We start from the raw sequence: 27,796 nt of genomic DNA on the forward strand, positions 1-27,796 counted from the left end.
GCCGGCCTCGTCTAAAGTTTTTTCCCAGCTTGCTGACAGGCAGGAAGCTGGGGGATGTAGGCAGTGACACGGCTTTCCCAGGGGCTCCATTGCCATAGACGAGCCTGCAAGTCCACACCTGGGAGGGCAGCAGGTCCCAGGTGGCCCTGCAGTGTCCGACCCGACATTGTACAGCTGCTGCCTTTGGATGGGGGTGGAAGAAACGCTCTGTCAGGAGCAGAGTAGCTCCAGCTGCATAGGCAGGGAGGTCTGCTGGGTCCAGGGGGCTTCCTGTTTAAACAGTTACAGAGTCTGCAGAATTGGTTAAACTGTCAAAAAAAAGTATAGAGGGTAAAAAACATAACAAAGGAACCATCCTTCCTGTATCTGTACGTGCATTGTCTAACTGTTCATTTAGGGTTGATCAAACGCTTGTTGCAATTTTTCAATTCACTTTAATGGCTTTTAGATTAGGTCTTTTGTAATGTAGAATCAGATTAAAGTTTGTGGAACTGTAGCTGCAGTTCAGGAAAGCTCATGCTTTTATACATAAAAGCTAGGAGAGATCGTTGTCATAAGCTAGTAGGTCCCCCAATGTAACATAGGCAAGTCATTTCACTCAGTGACTTCTGCAAGACCGAGTCTTGCGGTTGCGCGAAAGCAATGCAACTGTTTATTAGAAAATAAAAAAAGGTAGGTGAGGGAGAGAAAGTAGTCCACTCTTATTTCAGGCACACAGTACAGTTAGATTATTGCGTACAGGACTTAAGGACATGTTTAACTGCTCCTCTGTAAAAAGGTGGGAAATTAGACGTGGTTTAGTGCTTTGCAGAACCAACTCCTATGCAGCAACGGAAATCACACATGGCGAACTCTTCCAAGGAGTCTGGGAAGTTCTGTCCTTTATCTCCAGCTGTAGTGACTCACTAGTAAGGCTGCTGTAGAGGGACCGCTCACCCGGCCCTGCTGAAGCTTCCCCGGTGTTTCCCCTGAGCATTGCTTCATTGGCACCCATTGGGGTGCTGCCCATCAGACTGTGAGACCTTGCAGGATAAGGCTCGCTCTTCTTTTACCTGTGGTGTGCAAGGCAGATCTAGCTCTTCCTAAAGAGCTGAAAATTGCAGTCACAGAAGGAAGCTTAGCAGTGCCCCATTTTGTGAGATGCTCGCAAAATTTGGAATGGGTGTACATGTAAGTGTGTATACGTGTGTGTAATGCAAGTAAAATATCTTTACATGAATAACATTTCCTGAATTTGACATTACTCTGCATTTTTTCTCTCTGCCACATGATGGAGATAATGGTGTAAGATATGTAAACAGTGCTGCGTGGATCACGCACTTCAAAGAAAGAAGTTTCAACTTGGCGGTTTATAGTAGTTGTTCCATTAGTGTTGGTTTTGCACTAGCCTTGACAGAACAATATTCTCATAGTATTTGGGGATGTTATGTTTAAAGCAACATTTGATTACTTGTCTCGTTCTGTTGGGTTTTGGTTTGGTTTGTTTTTTTACACAAAAGGCAAGTATGCAGGAATGCCCTTACCGAATCATCCAGGCTATCGTTGCAGCAAAACGCCAAAGTTCGTATTCGGTAACGCAGTCAAAAGAATTTGCATAGCTTGCATTGACTTTATTGGGACTTTTAAGTTGTACTTACATGTACACAGTTTGGGGTCAAATACAGCTACTAGTGGGGCTCTTGTACCCGCTTCTGCAAAAACAGGGGATTTGCAACAGTTCCTGCTTAAGAAATTAAAAGAGCACATCCTCGACCCTACTGTCACCATGAGTCTGAGTCTCTGCATCCTGGGAAGGACATGGTAGGGTCTGAATCAGTTGATCCTTGGGTTGCATTCTAGAACCTTGCATCTGCTCCCTCCTCTTTTATCCATCTTCAGCACAGGTCCAGATCCAAAAGTCGTCGAAGCCACTTCTGGAAATTCCCAGCCATTTCAGTGAACTTTGGGTCAGGCCCATATGAAAAGGCAGAGATGGATTTTCCCATGGAAATTTGTTTAGTGACATTCAGAAATCTCCTGGTGAGAGATGTAGTTAATTTTTATGGTGAGAGCTGCTGTGTTGTATTTGTAATCATAATGTAGTAACAAGACATTTGTAACAAAACTGCTATAGGTTGATATACATCCAGGAAGGGAGAAACACATGTTTCTTTCCAGTCTGTTAATTTTTTGTGGCTGTTACTCTGAGGAGGCAAGTTCCTATGCTGATGTCAGTGCAATTCCAGCTGCACTGTTGTCACGTTTCTGTGATTGAATATTTGCTGGATGAAGCAATACTCTCACCCCTCTCCATAATCCACCTGCCTTGTGAATCGAACATGCTGTGTGTTTAATTCCTTGTACTTTGCTCCTTGTATCCTGTGCAAAATTGTGATTTGAGGAACTGTTCAACTCTGTGATACTGCAAAACTGTCAGTCCAGTACCTGCCTGTAGTTTTTTTTTTTTATTTCATTAGTGTTTAAAAGTTTGTATTTAGAGCCTCTCCCTTGATAGGTGCCTTTCATATGGCATATTTGTAATTATACTTACGTTTAAAATGTTGTGTGTAAAATGTACATTAAAATGCCTTCAAAGTTAGCGAACTGACGTGCTGCCTGGACAGCAGCACATAACCACACGTGTGTGTGTGCACCCACTTATTGATGTAATAGCTTCTCCAAATGTTAGAGTTTTTCTTCAGAAGACTTTTTCCAGAAATGCTGCACTCCATGCTCTGGGGTTTTGCTCCTATGGTTTTTTTCATGAGAACAAAGATTAGTCCTTCATGGTCCTAAACTCAATGCATGTGCATGACTTAAAGGCATTACCTACCAATAAATAGGAGATTAGCTGCGGCTTGTGTATTTCCTGATCAGTTCAGGTTTTTTCAGATGGCTCGTTGTTATCCCGTTTCCTTTAACGATGGGACACTTTAATGAGTTTGCCATCTGACATACATCTGCTTCCTGTTAAACAATACCTTCATTCTTCTAGAGCTGCTAAACTCATCTTTTATCCTACAAGATTTTTATCTGCGCCTTGAAAACAGCATGTACAAATCGGTCAGCATATTCATTTTCTTGTTAAGAATTTTTTTGGTATGTTGTTTTTGAGAAAGAATTAGCAAAACAGGCATCTCCTTTAGCGCTTGTTTGTTAGAGAATGGGAGAACATGGATATTATTTGTCTAATTAAGAGCCAGCCAGTCCAGCTCGTGTTTGAAGTACAATAAGATCCACTTCTGTGGCTAACATTATACAGTTTCTAACAGTTATTCTGTCCTCCCAGCAAAGTAAGGGGCTGGTGCAAAAAGGGGGGATTTTGAAGGCTGTTAATATTGTTTCTTTGAGGAAAGAGCCTTCAATAGCTCGATGATGGTCTGTCTCACGCGTGTGCAGAGTTAAGGCTCTGTGATCATCAGGCTCTCTTAAATCAATCCAGCCAGCATTGAGTTTGTGCATCTGCCTCGGTGCTTCTCTTTTTCCCATGTGTTGGGAACACGCAGTCATACTGGATCTCTGACTCTGTCTTTCCCCTTCACTGGTCAACATTGCTCCTTCAGAAAAACTTTTTTCTTTTTAATCATAAAACCTTTTTCTAGTGGAGGGAAAACTGGATAGAATTTTCCTTGTATTTATCTGTCTCTACATAATGTCCTTTATTTGTTTCCTTTATAACAAGCGTGCATTGCTGTTTAAAAGAAAATCCTGTTGTATGTGAAGTTCTGCCCCACAGGTCTAAAGGACATCTGTGAGAATGGCTTGTAACCAAATTAAGCAACCCTGTGGGGCACATAATGTTTTGTCTCGGAAAGGAATTTACTTCCAAACATTCACATATGCCAGGTGACAAGTGGAAATACTTTGGGTTTAGAGCTGGGGAAACAGGAAGCAAGGTGCAAATATTTATTTGAGGGTTAGTGGGTGCTTGAATCAGACTAATGATTATAGTTCAGGAATTCTGTGGTTTTTCCCATTTACAGTTTGCAGTTTTCTCTCAGTTTGCGCAGGGTTAATGCTATTCCCTTGAAAATGAGGGAATTGCTGATTACCTCAGGTGGCTGCTGGTGCATCAGCTGAAACCTTTGTTTTAACGATATCCTTGGCACCGTTGAGACTGGTGTTTCTACCACTGTTAACACTGTTCCTTCACCCCCAGCAGCGCTGCAAAGCTGCATGTTCAACACAGAAGAGCTGTGAAAAGTTGTCTGTTGCAAATGCAACTTGATGGTTTTACCTGTGATGGCCCAGCTTCCCATGGGGTTCCACCTCTCTTTGGCTTCCTGCAGTCTTGTAGGAAGGTGCTGTGGACTTCATGTTTCAATGTGTCTGTTATGGAGCGGAGTCAAGAGATCATCTCTGGTCATTGCTATACCAGTGTTGTCATGCTTCACTGGAGAGTTTTGTTTCTAATTGCATCAGTATTTATTAACAAAGCCCTCCATCATCTATTTAACATACAAACTTGTCCATTCTTCCACCACGCTCACATCTTTCATCCCTGAGCTGCAGGAATGGGGCTGATGGCTCTGGCAGTCTTTCTTTCACGTTAAGATTACAAATTACCTTCATTGGGTTCCTTGTGGAGTCTGCAGTTCATCAAGGAGGATCTGGGAGGTGGTATTAATTGAAGCTTTGCAAGAAAATAAGTCTACTTTGTCAGCTTTGGGGTACACCATTGATGATGGCTGTGCTGAGCTCCTCTACCCTTCACCTTTAGTCAGTACGGTGGTAAGCTACAGGTCTTCATAAAGGTGTCTATTGCTGTGACCCCTGACATGATCAGGGGAGAGACTTATCTCATTTCGTGCTTTCTTGTCAAATCCCATCATGGGGAAAGTCTCTTTATAGCTGGAACAGCAGTTTATCATAATCCAGATGTATTAAGCAAGCATGTGAAGAATTTTAGGAGGGCAAGACACTGAACCAGATTTACTGTGATTATTTATGTAAATGGTTTGGTGGTAACTGCAGTGGGCAGACAGGGTTGTTTTATTCTACTGTAACTTGAACATATTTAAAAAGAACCATCTTTTATAAAGAAGATGATTTAAAAAAAAAAAAAAAGAATGTAAAAGGGACTTAGATAAAGAGAAGATTGTTTTCCTGCACATCTTTTCCCAATGTATCCTTGGAAAACAGTGTATTTTTTGATACTCAGAAGTGAGTTATTAGACTTTTCTTTGTAATAATAATGGAGAAGGCACAGTTTGGCACCTGCAGCTCAGACACATGTGTCTCACTTATAAATACAGGCTTCAACGGTGACAGCATCTCTGTGAGCCTTGTCAAAGTGTGTGCAAGTGACAGGTTAGGTGACAGGTTAGTTGAGAACTGCTCCGTGATGACTGCACTATGTTCTCCCTGAAGGGAACAGATGTTCTTGCTGTTGGCCTTTGTGATATTTGTACTATCAAAATCCTCTTCGTAACTGCTGGCTTTTCTCCCGTTCCTGTTAAGGTGGAGGTTTGGGTGAGAGCAGTTTCTGGGATGCAGGCCTTCAGCTGAGAAAGCTCTTACAAGGTGAGGAGCCTGTTTCCTCCTCTGGCTGTTTATGCCACTCTCTCCTGCAGTATTTGCTCTAAGGTTTGTAAAAACAGATAGCTCTTCTGAAGAGCAAAGCCCGCTGAACTGGAGACAGTGAAAACCTGAATAAACAAACATGTGCCACAGATTAGTAAGAACATCTGTAGGTTTTATATTGTTTTGAGAACACATACCACATAGTTTTTCATTTCATATGCTTTTCTAGTTTCTCCCTTTCTTTCTGTCTCTCTGTTTTCTTCTTCTTTTTAGATATATTGCTAATAAAGGTTGGAGGTAGAAAGCACAGCTGGACCCTGCATGACATGCCACTGTTTAATTTCTAGCTCGGAGGATGAGAAGAAGAGTAGTTTTATTGTATCCTAGAAGAGAATAAAGCCACATGCAAATTCTAGCCATGGACATCTGTTTCCTCTTTGTGTGAAAGAATTCTCGTATTTGGAAGGGAATCCCAGTTCTGAAGGGGCTGATGAGAGTTTCTTTTTCTTTTTTCTTCTGGTTCTTCCTCCTCTTCTTTGCCACTCCTTCAGCATGCTCTCCTTGCTCCCTGCCTGCTGTGCTTCCTTCGGGACAATGTCAGCTTGCAATTTAGCATCAGATATTGAACGGGTGAATTTTGAGTTACTTTAAAACGTTGTGTTGCAGTTACTAAGTGCCTCCTTACATTTCTTTTATTTAATTAAAGAGTATCTGGTGGGAGGACTTTTGCTCTGTGATCAGTCTCGAGGGCTTGCAGGTTGGTGGTTTTTTTAGAAGTGGAGATGTGTGTATCTGTTGCTCTGGCTGGGAAGTGCAACTAAGTTTCTAGAAGTAACTTATTAAAAATAATCTCTTAAAATCTTTTTGTATCAGGGGAGTTAAGTAGATCTGTAGAAAAAAAAGGAATCGGCAATGTTCATTAATTACATTGTTAGGCATCAGGTGCTAAGGACTAAAGGGACCAGAGTAAATGATAATTTCACTAACCTATAAAACATTTTAGAATAATGATTTACAGCTGTCTGGGGGCTTTAAACTTTGTGTGTGTGTGTGTGTAAGAGTTGACTGTGTAGAACAAACAGCACAGTTATATAACATCAGGCCAGACATGAGAACTGGTGCTCTCTGTCTATTTTATATTAATGTTGAATGAGAGCTTGGTGGAGCTCGCCAGGGTTTCATATTTGCTGGCAGAAAGTTACCCACATGTGCGGACCACATTTTTATTGTTGCCTTAGCCTATTTCAGGCATAAATATCGCTGCCTGGCAGGGTGTGATTCTGTTCATTGCTGAAGAGCTTTTCTTTTAAAAAGCAAAATATGAAAAGGAATGAAATGCTGCAAATGTTCAAATTAAGAAGTGTCCCCAGACTGCGAGATTGTCACGTCTGTCGTGGTAGAGAAATAAAGGGCAATAAGCCATCTAAAGGCTTTTTCATTGTTGGATGAGTTACCCATGCAGAGCTATTTCTTTTTGCATATATTAATCCTGCTTTTGGGTGTGGGCTGTTTAGTCTGGTCTCTTAGGGAAACACGGCTTATGCAAACAGGGTGGATGCACACACGGACACACAGCAGCCCTTGGACGTGTTGGCCACGGAAATGTGATGGAAGGGCAGGGGCTGTAAAGATAAATAGAAGTTCCTATAAATTTCTTGAAAATACGTGTGAGGGGAGAATAATGGCAATTAAGGGGTTTGAGGGAGGGCTTGCAGTAGGAACTGAACTTTCAAGAGGGGCTGTGGAATAGATGTCAAAAGGAAATGTGATGGAGGTCCCTGTCACGGGAGGATCGCCAAATCTGGCTTGGAAATTATTTGGCTTCAGAGAATCTGATGACAAAAACCAAATCCGCAGGAAGCCAGACTCCCTTTTGTTCCAGTACCCATGAAATTGCTTGTGTGGGTTGTGTTTTTAAGTCCAAATGTTGTCAAACAGGCTGCAATGGAGACTTCGACTGTGAGAAATGCAGGACATTTCTTGTTGGGATCTTCTTAGCGCAGGCAAAGGTGCTGCTCTGCTCGGTTTTGTTGGTGGTGCTTCCTAGTTTGATTGTTTTTTGCAAATGTTCAAATTCCATTAGTGTGACAGGCTAAGACAGTTGGGGTTGTTCAGTCTGGAGAAGGGAAGGCTCCAGGGAGGCCTTATAGCAGCTTTCCAGTATCTGAAAGGAAAGCTGGAGAGGGAGTTTTTACATGGACATGTACTGATAGGATGAGGGGTAATGGCTTCAAACTGGAAGAAGGTAGATTTAGATTTACATATACGGAATAAATTCTTTACTGTGAAGGTGGTGGGGCACTGGAACCAGGTTACCAAGGGAAGTTGTGGCTTCCCCATCCCTGGAGGTGTTCAAGGCCAGACTGGATGGGCTTTGAGCAACCTGGTCTAGTGGGAGGTGTCCCTGCCCATGGCAGGGGGGATTGGAATTAGATGTTCTTTAAGGTCCCTTCCAACCTAAACCATTCTATGACTTATGAGCGTTTAGGCCCTTATCCTGCAAGCATCTTAGAAAGGGATACGAAGATGATTAGGGGACTAGAACATCTCTCTTATGAAGAAAGGCTGAGGGACTTGGGTCTTTTCAGTCTGGAAAAAAGATGATTGAGGGGGATCTTATCAATGCTTATAATTACTTAAAGGGTGGGCGTCAGGAGGATGGGGCCAGGCTCTTTTCAGTGATGCCCGGTGACAGGACAAGAGGTAACGGGCACAAACTTGAACATAGGAAGTTCCATTTAAACATGAGGAGGAGCTTCTTTACTTTGAGGGTTGCAGAGCACTGGAACAGGCTGCCCAGAGAGGTGGTGGAGTCTCCAACTCTGGAGACATTCAAAATCTGCCTGGACGCGTTCCTGTGCCACCTGCTCTGGCAGGGGGTTGGACTAGATGATCTCCAGAGGTCCCTTCCAACCTCTACCATTCTGTGATTCTGTGCAGAGGGAGCCCAGCAGCTGTGCAGGTCCCACTGATATATATCCCAAACCTTCGCAGGCACTTTGGAAGCCTGCGCATCACAGCATCTTATGGGGCGCACGGGGAAAAGTGAAACCGATAATCCCCATCCAGTTCTGGTCCCTGCTGAGAGGGACAACAGAAAGCAAACACCACTAATGCCAAAAATCAAACAGCAGTCGTGAACAAATTTCCTCTTTTGTTGAAATGCTTCTAGCTAGGAGATAAGAAGGGTTTTATGTCAAAAGCTTCCCTTGTTGTCTTATTAACAGCTGCATAATTTTACCACTCATTTGCAAGTATAAAAAAAGCAAAACTTGGAGACTGTATTTGAAAGCTTGTTTTGTTTGGTGTACAGCTGGATACAGAGCATTTCCTTTTCTCTTTTTTTAACAAATTTGAAGCAAATGCATTGGATATTGTTTCTATTTTTTGGCCTAGATAATAGAAGATTTTGTTGCTTTTCATTTTACATTGCAAAGAAATCATGCCATTTAACTCCAATTCAACAATGATGCAGCAGCATGTGGAGATAGATATATCTTCTCATAAATATATTACCACACATTACTGTCAAATAGCTGGACTTTTTCACCCAGTATTAAAAACGAAATTTAATTGCTACACTAGAGTTTCAAGGCCCTGATAAATAAGAGCCATGTCTGACCTTTAGCGTGGGGCTCTGAGATGCCACCAGGGATATTGCTCATTGTTCAAGATGACAAACTTCCTCTGAGATTTCAGTTTGTCAGCTCAATGTACAGCAGTGACATTGATTTCTTCTCACTGCCATTTCCTGCCTGAATAGATAACAAATTTTCTGTGGCAGGTGTCTGTCAAGCTTAGTTTTGCCTGGCAGATTAACTTAATAGACTCATTTATTAATCATTAGTTGCAACACAGTGAAGCAGACAATACTCTTTAACTCTTGTGATGTTGAATGGATGTACCATTTCACATTCCTTTGTGTAGCTGGCATTTGGCTTCAATAAGCCGTTCATATCTCTGTAGTGAATGTTTTTAACCTGACATTACTCACGTTACAAAGAGCAAAGATTTATGTATGTTGTGTGACCCATTTTGAGCGTGCACTAATTTTCATGGCAAAAGGTGCATAAGTGCTTTCTGAGACTAATAAAATGATGGACAAATTACAAAATCAGCCTACATAAGAGGGAAAACTAATCTGACCTGCATCAAGCTTGGGGAAAGAAGATAAGAGTAGAAGAAAATAGATACTTGAAAATCGTTTGAACTGGGGTTGACCAGCTGTTGAAGTGGAAGAGATAGCTGCAGGCAAATCAGACCTGCAGATACAGCTGGAGGGCAATTCTGGCACAGGCTAGTGTTTTCACAAGGATTTCTTCCTCCAAGATATCTTGAGATAGATACCTGGGCTGGAGATAGCAAAGGCAGGGTTGGTACCAGAAGTGGGTATTGGACAGGGCATGTCAGAGTGGTGAAGGAGGAGGAAGAGCCAGAAGAACTTAGTGCAGAGATTGGAGGAGGAGAAAACAATAAAGAAAGGCAAAATCTTGGAAAGTGATGTCTCTTCTTGCAAGGAGTCACTCTGTTCATGATGAAAACTGGCTTACTACATGTGTTGCGCCTGCAGTGCCTACAGAGCTGAGGGAGAAGTATGTTTGCTTTTTTCCCCTCTGTTAAGAGAGTTCTGTAGAGGAGCTGGAAATACACAAGCACTGCTGGGGACACATGGCAGCAGGAATTGAGCCTGTTGCTGGATAGGAGAACCTCTCATTATAGGTGATGAGAAGAGAACCACCAAGCCTTCTCCCCTGGCTTTTGGTTGGGTTGTGGTAGCTCTTCAAAACCTGCTTTTAATTCTCAAGGGAGCTTGTTAATGTGAGATCGCTGGGAGGCGTTCAGGAAAGTTTCTGCAGCTGATGCCCAAACTGCAAGGCCCTGGTTGAAGCACAACTGTTTTCAGCTCAGCATTTGTGTGAGTGTGTATTGCTGGAGGCGTTTTTTTGCCAAGTTGTGTTCCTGGCCTTGGGACCGTGTTTCTTGAACCATCCTTATGGCTTTCTTGGCTGAGCGTCAAACCAAGAATGTCCCTGCACTAGATCATACTGCTTATTGCTCCTCTAGGCCACCCTGGTAACAATACATTAACCTCTCAGCAGGGAATGTGATAAACAAAGTAAAACTGCTTTAGTGAAACCAGTCATTTAATGGCAGCATACGTAAAGTGTCCTTAAAGATTTGTAAATGTAATAAGCTGCAGTTCACTGAGTGAACAATAACTGTTCCTAATTTAGGCAGTCGAGGAACATGCCAACCTAATTTGCTTTTGTAACATTATGCTGTTGTGTTTTTTTTTTTCTTTTCCCACCTATCCAGATTCCTTTCTCTCTGGTACAGTTTCCCCTCTGGGAGTCCTTAAAGGTAAGTCCTTTTTAATGATAGAAATATAAGTTATAAATTTCACAAAGGCTTTCCATGGTAACTTAACTAACTTGATTATCACAATTATGGGCACATCCAAGAATCAGTAAGTATGTACCAACCTACCTGTGCATGTGAAGATCGTTTGCCTGAATGTCTGAAAAATAACAGGGAATATCTAAGCACTGATGTTTGGCATGCAATCTAAATTTTACTCCCCGATGTGCCAGAAATCTTATTTTCTGCTCTAGCTTTTTTTACTGATTAAAGAAGAGTGGGAACCATCTTGAGTTATGTGATTTTTTTTATTTTATTTTATTTTTTTTGGCATTTCACTCTTCAAGGTAACAGGAAATTGCAAATAACACAGAGAAAACTGATTGAGCCTGATTTTGTAGACGGCGAGAGACTGTCAGTGCATCACTGACAAGCTGTTTTGATTGGCTGCATGTACTTTATTTAAAGGTCATTTAAAGAAGGTGTCAACTGGATGATGTTTTAATAGTGCAGTCTTTCAGAATGATGAGCTGTTCTCCCACGGGGTGGTTGCTTTGTTTGTCATGGACAGAGTCAGGGTCCAGATTTTTGAGCACAGAGTTGGATTTGAAGTCACGTAATTTCTCTGTCACTGTGTTCCCTCCCATGCAAAAGGTGAAGGAAAGTCAGGGTTTTTCAGGTACTTTGAGATCCTGGCTTGGAAGCACAGAAATTATTTCTGATAGTTAAAAGCATTGGAGCAAAATACAATATTTATAAGAGAGGAACTGGAGGAGAGTAATTTTCTTCTCGTTAAGACTTCTTGTTGGACTTCTGAGAAAGCTTGGCACGGAGACCCAAACTGGGCAGAGGTACTGGGAACCAGTGACAATCTTCCTCGCCCTTTGCTGCTTCTACTGGGGGAGAAAGGCTTATGTTCTTCTTGATACTTGTATGCTTGGTTGGGACAATAGCTTGTCCTCTCGCTGCGTGTCAGTAAGCTTGGGTTTTTTGGGAGCCCACAGTGTGAATATATGCATCTAGAGGCTTCAGGGAGTCAAATAGAAAGGGGAGTCCACAAGAGGAGGAGCATGGAACACATCAAGAGCTTTCATAGAACTGAGCTGTGTTTCGTAGGGGATTCTGTAGGTACTTCATGAGCTGAGCCTGATCCGGTGTCTGGGTATCGTCCCATCATGCAGGCTAGCTTTGGCTGCCTTATTAGGAATCTGTTTCCCTGACAGTGTCTAGGAATGGCTTTCTGTAAACTCTTCCGCAGCGATACTGGCCTGACCTGCTAATTGTTAGTGCAGCAGCCGTGTTTGGGAGCAAGAGGTAGCACTGCTTAAAGAGAAAAAGTGCAGCGTTCTTGCCAAAACCACATAAAACAGCAACATGGCGTAGCTGTTTTCAGAATGTAAAGTTGTTTTAACTAATGTCCACGTAGCTGTGACAATAAAATGTATTGTTTAGATTGCGGGCTTTAAAGAAGACAGTTTGAATTTAGCTAGCTACAGGAGTGAGTCACTTAGGATGAAACATCGTGTTTAATCTAAAGAGGTCAGTGCAGATCTGAAGAGAAACAAAACCGGGTTAGTTTGTTCCACAGACCAGTGGCGATATATTCTTCTGCCTGTGAAACCGAGAATAGAAAATGGCAAAAATCAGTCTTGCGTGCTCCAGTCACTTTGGCTCAGCACATGGCGAGAGCTCAAGGTTTGTCACATCAAAGCCAGGCAGTGAAAGCAGAATACGTTTTGTTTATCTGAATGAAGCTCTTAAAAAAAAACTTGCCCTGACAGTACAACAAAGGAAAAAAACCATTATGGTCCCATCAGCAGGCTGGATGTGGCCAGTAGCATCAATAGGAGCATGATTCAGAATAGGGCTTCTCATGGGTGCATGAAGGGAGCATGAGGAGACAGTAATTACGAAGAAGTAGGAATGCAAAGGACAAGAGATAAACGGCACAAAGCCTGAACATAGATGAGTTTACTGAGGCTGCTGGTTAGATAATGTCTGAGGGACTATTCTTCACTGTATTAATGGGATTAGTTGAGAAAGTAAATGTGGGACAGTTGTGTATGATGTGTGTGGGTCATCTCACAGAAGAGAACAGAAGTGCTCTGGCTGTGTCATTTTAAAAACCATTCGTACAAGGTTACATAAGCTGATGGATGATAGACTCAGTCGTATAATTCCACGAACAAGCTAATCACATAAAAATGAGGAAAAATATCTTTCCACTGCAAAGGACAGCTTGCAAAGCACATGGAAGAAGAAGAGAGTTTCCTTTCGCTTCACATATGTGCTGGCTGTAGCCAGCACCAGGGTGTTAAGCTGAAAGAAGCCTAATAAAGGCTTGTCGTAGGCAGAAAATCAGGTGTTTCTATATCCCATTTTCTCTGTCTGCTTTGCTTCAAGCTGCTATGTTTATGCTTCCAACTGGCTTTAGCCACATAGTTTACATGCACAGTTTTCTTCTGTCTGTGAATGTAGACCAGCTGTCCTACCTGAGAGTAAACTTGCATATCATGCACTGAACTAACTTAGAAGAAGAAAGAGCATTGTATAGATTACTAAACTATAAGGTTATGTACACTATGGGTGCTGGCAAAGGGGGTATTGCAGTAATTAGCAAGAAACAGATACTGCTTCAAATACAAGCATTACTGCCAGTTACTCAGGTGAACACACAACTTAGAAATAGTTAATAGACTTGTTTCTTAGTTCACAATGACTCAAGGAAAAAAAAAAAAGAAATGGTGGTGGTTTTAATAAAAAAAAAAAGCAACTGTAGGTAGTATCCACTGTTATAATGCATGCTTAACGTCCTTTCTCTTCCCAGTTCTTCATTTTTCCATATTTTGTTTTAGGCAGAGATTATTGATATAAACCAAAGGGGAGAAGGAAACTGTGCTATACTGTATCAGATTTCAGGACAGACATTGTAATTCACTAGTAGGGTAAGTTAACATAGCGCTTCTCTGCCTTTTTAGGCCAAACCTTACAGCTAAAACGATTTTGAATTCTTTTCAGAGTTCATGAAAAGAAGGGGCATTGCAAATCTCATTCACTCTCTGCTACTCCAACCCTTGGAGGAGCGCCATGGCTGATTACCACTGTGGGAGTTTGATCAGATTTAGGTTCTTTTAGGTGGGGCTAATGCTTCTGATCTCATCCAAAGCCAGCTGGCCATGAAGAAAGGGAGCAGAACATAGATGTGGTGTGCTTCCCAAACGCCAAGCAAGCGCACTGCCTTCTGTATTAGTTCAAGTTTTGGAATAATGTTGTAAGTTACAGTCCTCTTCTGTGCTGTCCTGGAATTTCCAGAGTGCCTCTCTAACTTGCTTTGGAAATACTATATGTGTGTTCTTCATTGTGGGAATTTCAAATTACAGAGCTGCCTATTTGGCATGAAATTGTTGTGGGTTACAGGGAGTCTGGCGCAGCTCTCTTGCTTTCCCCCTGCTGCCAGGGGTGTGAGTCTCCACTCAGATGACTGTAGCTCTGTGGAGTTCATCCCTTCTGTATTATCTTCTATTCTGCTCTCTTCAGGCGTTTTATTCAGCACATCTAATCATCATATCTGAGTACTTATGAACAGCACATAAATGATTTGTCATTTGTTTCATGTAGCATTTTAATCCATAATTTTTCTCTTTTAGACCTAACTGAGAAAAAAGACAACTTTAATTTCTGCTGGAGGGATATTGCAGAAATACAGGGCATCAGGGTTTTTTTTTCAACAAAATAGAGTTTAAAAAAAACCCCACAAAATCAAGAGTCTCTGGTTAGGTTTGAGTCCAGAAACATCTTGTCAAAAATGCCTGCCTCTTATGTCTGAGTGGAAATGGTCAGTTCCCTCGGAGAACAGTGCGGTGTGTAAGATAAACCCGTCTCAGGTGAAACAAGACTCAGTCCTCTTGGGTTTTATATTTCTGCATGTTGGCTGCGCTTTAGAGCCTCTGAGAGTTACTCCAACACAGCTGTACATGGAGAATGCTCTCTTTATAGACCAAATGTATTGTATGTCTGGAGAAAAGGCTCTGGGAGCCAGTGAGGAGGGAAGGAACAGGCAAGACAGGAGGACGTAGGTCTCAAATGAGTAGACTTGGAAAACAGGATTTTTTTGTGTGGTTGGTTGTTTTTTTTAAGGAAAATAAACCTACTATCCTGGGAACCTTTTGTCTTTTTCATTAGACACATCTGATTCTGAGATGAGACGTGTCCGATTCTGAGATGAGACACTTGGACGTTGCTAAGAATATATAACATCAGGGTCAGGCTGACTTCACCCTGCAGACTGCGTGTGCCAGCGAGTCCTGCTCTTGCACACGCAGCCTCTCTGGGAGGGCTGGCACAGACTGTGCTGCTCCACTGGCCCAGGATCTGCAAGGAAGGATAAAAATCTTGGACTGACCACGCTCAAGGTGATATTCTGGCTCTTCTGGCACTCAGTGTGGCCGGGATTTACCTCTCTGTCTCAGTGCTGGGTAAAACCTAAAGCTCTTAGACTTTCTGCAGCTATAGTGAGCCTGCATGGGTTTTTTGTCACTGGCTTTAGCAATAAGATAATTTTATCAAATCTGTAAGTCTCGCAAATTAAAAGGTGTTTTACAAAGAGATATTTGGTTGGACCTTCAGAAGCAACAGCTAGAGAGAGGGAGCTGAGATACATGGGCAGTCTCTCTGGTGGGATTTTGTAATGATTATGGTGGCACGTGGTAGTGGTATAAGATGCTGAACAAGCAGAGGAATGTTTTGGTGGCTTCAGGAGAAGAGAATGGTTTGAAGAGCAGACACAGGCACATTTCCACCCTGTGAAGTAAGCCGGGGCATTGCAGTAAAGAGAATGGGGAGAGTCCAGCCCTGTGAGGCTGAGCAGTAGCAGAAGGCTGGTTGGGTCAGAACGGAAGTTCCCCATGTTGTTTCTAAACTGGTTTCTGCCCACATGATGGACTTGGGTTTGGGCTTATACTTCCTTAGGTTCCTTTTTTGCTGTTCAGGTTCAGCTGTCACCCCAGGCATAAGGCACGTGTGTTGAGAGGAGCAGAGCTTGCAAAGTCTGCTGGTGAACTGAGCTATAGATCTACATGAAGGCATTGGCATGTGTACTCGTTTGCTTGGTTGTCTTGACTCCCCTCTCCCGAGAGCTCAACTTCTGGGGCTGGTATAGGCAGTGCAGTGTGTGAACAAGTCTGGTTCAAGGGGGGGCTCAGCCTTGCTTGTAGTTGTCAGTGCAGATACGCCTTTAAGACATACCTTGAAGCATGCAAATACTGCTTCGTGAGCTTCCGTGGAGGGCGAGGACTGTAATCTTGGTTGGAGCTCATTGCACCTGATTTTTGAAGTTAATAAGAATGAAAGGTTTACAGAATGCCTCTGCCCAGGCAGCTGGGGTTCGCAGCAGTAATACGTGTTTATAACTCCACCATTGAAACAATAAACCACATGCTATTTCCCTCCTAAAATTTACAATCAAATCTGTAGCTGTTTAACAGGGTAAGTAGAAAATAGAGAAATGTAGCCAAGCTAGGCCTAAAATGGTTTTCCCTGCTCTATAGGTAGGTGACAGCTTTCCTTTTTTCCTGGAGAAGCAGTCTAGTATTTCTTTTCTGCTGTGCTCAGCTGCATATAAGTCAAGAGTAAATGAAACCCAGGTCCAGCTTTAAACCCATTTCCTTGTAGGCAGTGTAGTAAGTGTTCTACCATACCTTGCTCCCTCTTTGGGTAACGATCGGGCTGATTTAGGGATTAAGTCCTAATCGTTAAATCATGCTAACGTGTCTGCCATTTGCTTAGGTGCTGTATCAGGAAAACAGATTTCCACGGCGGCATTTTGAGGCGTGATATAACTTGTGGCCAATGCGGCGTGTGCATGCCATTAGCATAACGGCTGCATTTTTCTCACAAAAGAACAATGTACCCAACAGCTGTTCAGCAAACAGCCCTCGCTTTATTAGTGTCACAATAAGTGTCATTCACACAGTCTTGAAGCACATTCGAAGGAATGCTATATGCCATCTGCAGCAAAGAGAAAGAAACAAATGCAATCCTTACTTAACAGCACTGCAGACACATTTGAGAAAGTCAGATGCTCTTGGATCATCAATGCAGCATTTAAAACAGCAGAAGTAAAACAGACTCACACAGTCTGGAGATACAGAGCCAGATTGTGATGCTCTTGGTCACGCCTAGACCACAAGCGGTTCTCTAGAAGTCGCTGAGCTTGCCAATGACGTCTGGGGGCGTTTGGTAGAATATAGAAGTAATCGATGTGAAGGGCTCACCATTTGATTCGAGCACTTGCTTCTTGCTGAAGAACCTGAAGAACTGGTGTAGTTCTTCCATGTAATTTATTCACATGAGGCTGCATGAAGCACAGATTTATTAGCAGGTAGTAGCAGTGCAGATGCTCAAGGAAAGCTGTCCTAACTTGGAAGTGATTTTTCAGAAGTGCATTTTCCTCCCCAGACGCATATATGGCCCTGTGTGCCATGGAAACTGAGCGTAGCTGGCATATTATGTTCTGCCTTGCCATGGGAACACTGTTTTGAAGACATTTTCTTTAACCAGGCTTTTAGCACATCCATTTTGATTTACACCCAAATGGGTCACAGACATCAATGCAGTATCATATGGGGAGAAAAAGGGAATGAAATGCTTTTAACATGAAAAATATGCTGTTGCATGTAGGCCAACTTTTGCTCTCTTTCTCTCAATTTATCTAGGATTTGGGTGGGTTTAATTCTAGGGCGAAATTCAGTACTGGCATAAGTGAGCACAACTCCATTAGTGCAAATGGAGTCTCAACGTTTATGTCAGCAGTGAACTTAGATCATTGAATTTTTCCTATGTTTGGGCTTGCATGTTTCCTGCAAGATAATATACACATGTACTTGCACATATGCTGCACATATGCACATAAAAATTCACTGGGGAGGACGTTTGGCTCTGTGCTCTGTGTTTGACTTTACATATAGAAACAGCAACCAGCTTATGAATTTTTTGCTTCTCCTGTAGCTAATGTGCCATGCATCTGTAAGGATCAGCCATGCAGAATGCCACATTGCAAGCAAAATACCTAGTAGCAAAGGCAAACGTGAAAATTGCTTTTCTTTCCTGAGTCTGCAGGACTGCACATGCACACAAATCCATGTGATTAATTTGGAGAGATTTTTCTCCCCTCTGTTATCGTGAAGTTGAACACTGCCTTCAACGGAGGGGTACGTAGAAATACTACAGATGCTTATCATTGAAGTGAATTGTAATATTTACTCAGCTGCAGTCCTTGAGTTTAGTGTATGCCATGAGGACTGCTTGCCTCTTAGCACCTGAGGAATAGCAAGGCCAAGGTAGAGATGTCTCATTGCCTGTGATGCTTCCTGCAGTGTTTGGGTGTCAGTCTGGGCACCAGGTTTGAGAGAAATGCGAGTGTTGTGCTTTCCCAGGATCACCATAGCTCAGGTGTCCTGAATATAGATGAAGACCTGACTGAGTTGGGAGCACAAAGCTGCCAGATGATTTCTGCCCCAGACTTTTACCACAAACGTACGGCAAAGGTGACAAGCATGCACAGGTAAGGAGTTGTGTGAACTAGTGGAAGATTATTGGTCATCTGGAGGCCAGGTGTCCGCAATGTATGAGGAGCCCCCATTTGTGGGCACCATATATTTCCCCCCTTTATTTAAAGGGGGTGGTAATCTTTTCTTTTGTTGTTTGTTTTTTAGATTGAAAGGTCTTTGGTATATCCTAAGAGTGACTTTTCTAATGTGCCTTCTGCACAACAAAATAGGGTGTCCTTGTATTCTTAGTACCAAAAAAGCTAAATAACATTTGTCATGAGAAGCACAGGCCAGTGGGACAGTATGAAATGGGATCACCAGGAAGAAAAGTAAGGCTCTGCCCACATATAAAACTTGACCCCTCTCTGCGAACATTATCCCTGTGAATAATTGGAAATCTGCATTCAGGCTTCCACTGTGTCCCATCCCCTGAGGACACACCCGCTGTATTGCTTTACACGGTGCGGCAATGCACAGCGAGATTTACATATATATCACATAAAAGTGTTTACAAAAAAAATTAGCATGTGATTGAGCTGGGAAGCTGCAGAGGGCCCCAACTGTACGAGTTTCCATGCGCTTCAGCCAGAAGATTTATTTCCAATTTGTTATTCATAAGGGAAGAGCGAGAGATTGGGATGGGGTCCTTTGAAGTGGAAAACAAAGTCTTCTATTCAGCCTTCAGCTTAATAGAATACACATGACACAGGCTTGGCATGGCGGCCCGCTTTCATGTAATGTGCTCCTTGTCATTTTGCTTTCCTAGGCTGTGAATGCTAGTGGGAATGGGTATTGCCCTGGAAAAGTCTCGTTATCTCCTGCTGCCTTCTGCAGGAGGAGCACGGTGTAAGCAGGTAGGAGCCTTTTGGTGGCGGTGGTGGGGAAACCAGACAGATCCCAATTGTTGCAGTTGTGTTGCTCATCATTCCCGGATTATGTTTTATATTGAAAGAGCATGTGTAGGAAAAGCAGCATAATTGCAGGGCTTCTGCAGGCGTAATGTGGGCGCTTGTGCCCTGTTTGGAGGCCCGGAGCAGGCAGCGTGACCCATGGGCTCTGAGCCTGCCTCTGACACCCGTCTTCTGTGTGACCTGAGCTCTCGCTGTTATTCCCCCAATTGGAAGTGCCTGAGGGAAGGCTCTTCTGAATTTGTGAGGCATCTAGGATGGCAGAACGTGATCTAGGCACTGTATCACTGACAATGACCAGCGCTTCTGTACAAAGTTGGTGTTTTGGGGGAGATATGTGTATGAATCCTGTATTTCTTTCCGGGTTTACAGTGATCTACAAGCTTCTGATAGCTTCTGTGCTTTGCCCTGTGTATTAAAGCCATGACCAGTGCAGCACAAAGGCGTGTGCTTAGAAGAATTTACAAGCCCATCTTACTGCAAAGCCTTGTCAATTAGTGGGTCTGTGGGCTATGAGAGAAAACGTGTGACCTTCAGCACATCAGCTTGGCCTGCAGCATGAGTGTGGTTAGAAAGAATTTGGACCAGAGTCCTGCCGGTCCTCTTGGACCTGTGGCACTTGTTCCTCCTGGCATCCTCTGGGATGATGTCCTCGTGCCCCGCGTCTCTTCTTGCTCTTCTGCATGTTCAGGTTTGGAGCTCTGGGTGAATCACCGAAATCAGAGATGGAAAGAAATGCATGAAGTCATCTCATCCTGCCCTTGCCAACGCAGGATTATTCCCCACAGTACAGTCTTGAGTGCCTTCTCCAGTCTATTTTTAAACGACTTAAAGGAGAGGGCTTTCCTCTCCTCCCTGGGGAGGCTGGCTCTGCTCTTCAGTAGACCTCACTGTTGGGGAATTTTCTTCCTGTTCTCCAGCCTCAAATCTCCTTTCCCCTAGTTTAATTGAACTGTTCCTGGCTCCACCCTTCTAAACAATTTTTCGTATTGCATGACTGTTGCAAATACCTGTTGTCAATTTGCAGGCATAATGGATGGGAATTCATCACTGTTTGCCTTGCTTGGCAAAGGCTCTTTGTGCAGAACTGTACTGGGAAGCCAGGCTTTATCAGAAACTAGATTTCAGAGCTACATGCCAAGAAATAAGAATGACCTTTTCCTACTTATTTGGACAACACCATTAACATAAAACCCCATCGTGACTGAGAATAGGCTGGGCTTCTGGCAAAGCCATGAATGTCTGTATTAATATGCTGATTTTCCTCTTAGTCCTCCAGCAGATCTTCCATAGCGCTTTTTTGCATGACAGAAGTAACTGTTCTGATTTCTCAGGTTTAGTTGTAGATGTATAAATGTTTGGAAAATGTTTAATGAAAAAATACAGTAACTCTGTTTTTATCAAGTGGCTCTGGCAGTTCAGTTTATAAGCCCTGACTTTCAGTTTGAGGTTTCTTAAGCACCTGAAGTGTTTTGAAAATGGGTTTTGAAGGTGGGATTTATGCTTTGACAATTCCTAGATGCTTTGGAAGGTAGTGCCTTTTGTCTTAGGAGGCATGTGTCCTTCATCCAGCAGGACTGACTTGCAAGAAAACTGTGTGTCCAAAGGGTCTTAAGTTATTCCAGAAAAGCATCTTATGGGTCTGAAAAATTATGAATCCCTATTTATTTATGAGATGAAAATCAGTTTCTGTTGTGGATGACAGCAGAATAGAAACCCATACTCAAAACACCAGGAAAAGAATGGCTAGCATTAAAGAGACTGAAATCCCTTTAGTGCTTTCGTACAGCAGAGCTGCAGCTATTTAGCTATGGCAGGATACCAAACAACATTGTGGCTGGCCATTGTTGCTTGAACAGTTTGATTTTTAAAACATTCAACTGAAATATAACCACCAGCCAAGTTGGAAGAAGCAAGTCATAAGAACAGCGTGTTAAATGAAGAGTCAGCAAATGAGGGAAACAAGTTCTTGTGCCCCACTGGAAAGTGGTTGTATTACAGAGCAGGAGCCCGAGAGCAGTATCTCAGCCTAGCACAGCTATCAGGTTGCTTTTAAGAAAATTTTATAGTATAGAAGTAATATGACTTTTAAAAGAATGAGATAGTGCTATAAAATAAAATGACTGATTTCTCTGCAGTAGGCCTCAGAAGGGCCATGGAGCACAGCCCTTCTTGCTCAGCACTGATCGTCACATCATAAACCAGAAACCTCTCCTCCAGAGAACTTCCACCATCAAGCATTTCGAGAGATTGGGAAAGGGGTGATGGGGTGGGGTGGAGAGGGGGAGAACAAAATGACCATAGCTGGTATACTGAAAACAATCCCAGCACGCGTTGCTGATACCGATCGGACTCATCAGACTGTTTGACGTGATTCTTGATAGGTGTTTTTAAGAAGGAACTGTTCTTGTTGGTGTTTTTAAATGTGCATGTTTAAATGATGCTGGGAGTTAATGGATTGGAGCATGGTGTGTGGGAGAGGTGGAGAGGAGAAGGGTGTGTGGTCCCTAATGACGCCAAGTGAAAAACAGAGACACACCTGCTTTGGGATATAATGGGAGCGATAAGAGTAATTTCTCAACGATGGGGTTTTTTGGGGAGAGTGAGGGGAAGGGTTCGTTTAAGAAATGTTGGGGGCAGACAGGACTTCTGTCTTGCTGTGCTGGGGACTGTTCATTTTAAATGGGAGTGTTTGGTACATCTGGGCTGAACTGATATTGGTTCTTGCATGCCGTCCCCCCGCTCAGTGTTCTGCTTTGCACTGTTTTATCTGCCAAAAAGAAAATAAGTTCACCAAATATTTGCAAAGTTGCATGGCCACAGGCTTAAATACGTACATATGAAATCCCTGAAAGCAATTTGCTTCAAGCCCTCCTCAGTTCCAGACATCTTTCTCACTCCATCTGCTCGTTCAAGTACACAAGTTCCTTGGGAAAAATCACTTATGACATCACTGAAAAATGCCACAAAAATAGCTTTTCACTTAAGTTCCCATCCTCGGAGTTAACTCACATGGGGATCAGATAGATTCAAACATTTAATAACTTTTTATTTTCCTTTCTCTTTAAACACAGGATCTCTGGTCATGGAAGCAGGGTCACGTGGTGGATTCTTGGCAGTCAGCAGTCTGTGGAGCTTTTGCAGGTGCAAAGGATTATATGTTATACTGGGAAAGACTAAAGAAGAAAGGGAAAAATGTGCAAATCTATTAAGTATAGCAGAACAACATTCCTTTGTAATTCAGGTTTGTTTAGAAGAAAACGGATCCAGTTGTTGTTTGGAAATAGGAAAGTCCGCAAAGGAAAGAGAAGGGAAAAAAAAAAAAGACTCAAACAGGGTGTCTGTTTGAAAGACAACCAATTTGTTTTTGACAAATTTCTGTTATTTAAAAACCAGGGGCCTGTCAGTCAGGCTTTGCGATTATTTCAAAGTTGATTTGTAAAATCCTCATCCAGGAGAAACTTTGTTTGGGTGGGGGTTTGTGCAGCTGTCTGCTCTGAGCACTTCCCCAGGGGTTGAAGTGATTGCAGCGAGAGGCCATGATTCACCATTCATGTGACAGCTCTGACAGCCATGTAGATTAACTAGAGTCAGGAGAGCAGAGGCTAGCACTGCACAGCCTGGAGGCAAAAGCCTTCCGCAGCAAAAAAAAAAAAAAAAACACAGAGGACGAAACATCTGGGCAATCTCCAGACACTAGAACAAGAATAAAGAGTGGCAGAATACAATACTGCACTATTTATTACCAAACAAGCCAGAAGTTAATTGAATTCTTCAGTAGGCTTCTTGCTTGATTTTAGCCTACTGTAGTTGTTTCCAAAAAAAAAGAAAAAAAAAGAAAAAATCAATTAATGACTCATCAGTATAGCTGACAAGTTTGAGGGAGGAGAGACTCAACTGTCTTAATAGAAAAAACAGATTAGTAGTTAAGAGATGGATAGCCAGAGCTTTTCCCCAGGGACCTAAAATATATTTTGAGATTCCAAACCAGTAACAGAATATGTGGAAAAAATAAATCCTGTTTGAAGAGAAATTATAGCATTTCTTGAAATAGAGATTATCAAAAGCAAAGCTTGTTCTTTGATGACTTACAAATTCAGAGCCATTACATCGTGTGTAATTTTTTTTAAATAAGCTCTGTTAGGGGAATTGAAGTATTAATAGCAGCAGAATTCCGGCAGAGACTGAGGCTTCGTTTTGATGGGCACTGTAACTGCAGGACTGGGGGAGGGGAGAGTGGCTGTAGCTGCACACAGTTTAGCAGGTTGGGCGTGTGAGCTGTGAGGGAATGGTTTAGGTAGAATTGATTCCATTTTGGGGCAGAGGGGATATTTTAGATGATCTCTTGTGGTCTTGTCCAGATGTACTTTCTATGTTTATGTGATGGGAAGGGAGTTTTATTCTGCTTAAAATGGGGTCTACTATTGGATTTTACACTGACTTCATCAAATCAATGCAAACAAAATCCGAGTGATTGAAGCAAATCGTTCATTTTTGTTTTGCAACAAAACAAGCTATCAGACTAAAAATGCTTTAAAATGCAATCTGTATGTCTGCAGGTGTGATACGGGATCATTAATTTAGCTCTGTTGATTTCTTTACAGTCAGATTGATACAAAAACTGTGTTCAGGCACGTTCAGAGAGCTGGAAAGGTTATCTGATTTACCCAAGGCCTTGCGGAGTAATTTCCTGAAGTCCAATTTGGTGCCTCAATTGGAAATCTAACCCAGTGCCTCCGTTCCTCTGTGTCTTGTTTCTGACCAGTTGTGCTTGGACTTGCTACTGTTTGATGGATGTTCAGTAGTGTCTGCTCGCTTCCTGGTAGAAATATTGCAGAATGAGCTTCCAGAGGCACAGTTGTGCATGAACACTTCACTGCCCTTTGGCAGATGCTGGGAAGACCTAACGCTTTGTGCTGGAGGAGACACCGGGTCCTGGAACAGCACAGAGACTTCCAGGTCCATGATGGTGGTAGATGAGACAGTTTAGCCTAGCTGTCTTCATAGGCTCTGTTCCCCAAGCGCAAATCTTTGCAGAGTTGCAGTTCTGCTTTGTAGATCGCGTTGTAATTGGTGATGCTAAACATTCTCTGAGTTGTCCTTCCAACTTCACTTCCTCCAGCTTGGTTTTCCTTCTCTGTTCTTTGTTTCCCTGTTCTTTCCTTTTCACCAGCAGTATTTTAAACTTCCTTTCTCACGTGTCCTTCGAGGACCTGCTTCAAAACCCACAAGGTTTGACTCTCTGGATCAGAACCTTCCCCTTCCATCTCCAGCAGACGTGTAACAGGCAGGCCCTGTCTTGATCTAATTTGGTACCGCATCCATTCTATTTCACTGAAAATATTTAGCCTTCTTGCTGAATGGAGGTAGTGGAAAAATAATTTCCTGCCTTCTGAAGGATGGATTCCATGGTTAAAAATTATTAACTACCTACATATAGCTTCAAATGAGGGAAGAAAAAACAGACCAAATTCTTTATCCTTTTCTTTCCACCCCAAAACAAAAAAAAATCAAAACCTCACCAGTACCCTGTGAGTAAAATAAGATGGATGTATGCATCTGAGTGATTTAAAATCATCATGTTATAAACCTTAAAAGGAGACGATGATCCAAAAAACAACCTTTAAACACAGAGATGCTGTCAGATGCCACCATGGTAGTAGTGGGATGGTGAAATCACACAGAGATGCTTTTCTGTGTTCTTTGCTTGAATTCAATACTTTCTAAAAATATGTTAAAGGTCCTGAGGGGCAGGGTAATAAGCTGAAACAAACTGAAAGAAAAGTCCTGTTCGGCTTCCCTTTATGGCACACAGGCGTACATGTGTGCGTCTGTGTGTGCTGGTTACTTCCTAGCTAAATCATAATCGATTATTTGTCGAAGACAGAACAAAGAGCAACAATATATGGAATTCTATCCCCAGTGCCCGTGAAATGGCAGCGATTTCAGCCAAAGTGCTGCAAGAGGCCCGACTCTTCCACGTTGAGCAGATGTGTAAGATGTATGTATGCAATCCGTGGGCTTTTTATAGAAACATAATAGGCATAAGCATAAATATCAGAGATTTGGAATCCTCTCTGTCTCATCTGTTAATAATTTAATCCCTGGAGGCCTTGTCCAGCTTTATCGTCATCTCTGGTGCCTTAACTAGAGGAGATGTTTGGAGCAGTCGGGGAGTGAGAGAAGGCGGTATCTGAGCAGCCGGTGGGGAGGAACCCAAGGGTAAATCTACAGGATCATTTAAGCCTGAGGTTGCGTTTGAACCAAACCTTGCCTCATGTCTGAGCTTTCTGGACTCTGTCCCAGATTTGGGCACAGGCTTTGGCAGGCCGGAGGCAGAGGAGGGAAATATGTCTCTGTGCTGCAGGCAGGCCAGGCATGATTGTGGTTGCACTCCATGCTTGAGTCTTCTCTGGGCTCAGGCTGCCTGGCTGGAGCACTGCAGCCCAGCCCTGCACCGCGCTGGGGCAGGCTGTCCCAGAAGAGCCTCGGGGTGGGTTTTGTATGCCCTCCGTGGAATTGGGCCAGTGGCAAGGAAATCCTGCCATTGGGTATTAGCTGTTGGGAAAGCAAAGTGCTGCCCTGGAGCAGCAAGGCAGCTCCAGCTTGTCAAAGAACCTGAGCGTCCATTTAATGCAATTGAAAATCGTCTCTGTTAAAGACGACTTCTTTCTCCCTACTGTCAAAAAAGTGTGGCTTAACATCAATAATTAATGCTCTGTGGTGACAAAGTCACTGAGAGTGGAGGTGCAAGTCTAGTGAATAATAAAGCACTAGCAAGAGCTTTTTGCACATTAACAGGGAAGACTTCCCATCACTTTTGTTTTGATCTAATGGGCTCTGACAAGATTACACACTGTGTCTAAAAGCCTCTTTAACTCTATAGCTCTGAATAAATTTTTGAGTAGTTCTCAAGATTTCCATGCAGTGTTTGCTTGGACTATGCTTCGAATCCTGAAATCTCTGGAGGAGCAGTGCCTCTTGGTATTTCTGCTGAAATCCAGAGAGGTTCTTGGGTCACTTTGCTCTACCATTAGCAGGTGTTGTTTCCGCAATGATAAAGGATCAGAACAAACTTCCCCTTAGAAAAATTAACATACTATCAATAAAATAAAAGTTCAAATAAGAACTAATTGATTGAACGGTGCTGAAAAAGACTGTGAACTTGGAAATCGGTCAGTGTAAGAGGATGCTGTGAGGTTTAGTGTTGGACCCGCGCGACTCAGTTTTTCAACCCAGATGTGGGATTCAATCCTGAATCAGTCTTGGGTAACCTTCAGATGTCAGTACAGAAAATGGTAATAAGGACAGGCAATAATACAGCTCAACCTGGATTTTTTTCTTTTCCTAAGGTGGGATAATTCAAACAAGGACATTAGTCAAGCACGCATTCCTATCTCTTGAAATGAGCTTGACAAACCAAACAGGACTGGTGTTGCAGAAGAGGGTGCCAGGGGTCTGGCCAGATGGCAGAACTCAGAATCAGGAGAAGCCCCTGTGGTGGCCAGAAGGGTTCTCCGGACCCTTTAGAAAGGGTGAGGAGAAGTTAAAATGGTACAGGAATAAAACAAGATACAGGGACTGAAGAAGAACTTGTGTCCCTCCCTTCATGGGGTCTTACTCGAGGAATGTGTCAGAGAAGCGGTGAAACATTTTCCAATAGCAGCAGCAAATTCTGCAGGCAAGGACCTTACTGCGAGGACTTCGGGTTATGTATTGTTCTCAGGTGAAATATTTCACTCTGTTTTGATGCTTCTCAATTTTTATTTGTATCGGAGAGCTAAAAAGGGTAGGAAATGCCAGCAGGAACCTAGGGGAATATCTTAAGTCTTCAAGACTTTTTATTCTTATTGGCAAATAAAGATAAATCGCTCTCTGTGGATGTCAGTCTCTAGCACTTCCATCAAGAACTGGTCCTTGGGAAAGTGTGAGTAGCAGAGGGATTTTCTGTTTAACACCCTGCACTTGGTGAAGTTCAGCTGCTCAGCTGATGGGTGAATATACAGTGTCCATTGTAACTTCTTGGGAGACGGGTGATGAGTTTTCTACTACTGCGTGAAGTTGTATTTTCCCAGTAGAGGAGTCTGTCACTCTGCTAGAAGTATTAGCAAGCCAAGAGCCTTCTCTTATGCGCAAATCCATCTTTATGCCTACTTGCTGAGACCAAGTCATCACCAGATCCTTCTGGGGCCAGGGAGAAAGGAGCATTCTCCAGGAGTGAGTTGGTGAGTCTGTCTGGGCACAGAATGCCTGCAAAGGTGCCTTTTTCTCTTTGCCAGCTCTGCAGAGAAGCTGGAATGATTAGGAGTGTAAGGCTTGATGTGTCTTTCTGGCCTGATACTTTAATACCTGCTTGTCCTGGTTGCTGACTAGTTGAACAGGCTCCAGCCCTTTATAGCAGCTCTTGGAGAAGTCAGTGACAGCAGGAATAGGCTAAAGGAGTGGTTTAAACATCTGTTGGGCCTTACTGTGTATTAGACA

General features: G+C 42.8%; 1 protein-coding gene across 5 annotated transcripts in view; it reads left to right on the top strand.

Annotated features, from left to right (window-relative positions):
* SLC25A26 (solute carrier family 25 member 26) overlaps positions 1-27,796 on the top strand; it is a 91,064-nt gene that overhangs the window by 53,496 nt on the left and 9,772 nt on the right. For 3 of the 5 annotated variants that reach the window (XM_074603397.1, XM_074603399.1, XM_074603401.1), the window contains 2 exons: positions 10,819-10,863; positions 22,390-22,459. In XM_074603397.1, the coding sequence (XP_074459498.1) occupies positions 10,819-10,863; positions 22,390-22,459 (115 nt within the window). The remainder of the gene's footprint in view (positions 1-10,818; positions 10,864-22,389; positions 22,460-27,796) is intronic. The other 2 variants (XM_074603398.1, XM_074603400.1) reach the window with 1 other exon arrangement.

This window comes from Larus michahellis, chromosome 10 (genome assembly GCF_964199755.1).
Source record: "Larus michahellis chromosome 10, bLarMic1.1, whole genome shotgun sequence".
Lineage (NCBI taxonomy): Eukaryota > Metazoa > Chordata > Aves > Charadriiformes > Laridae > Larus > Larus michahellis.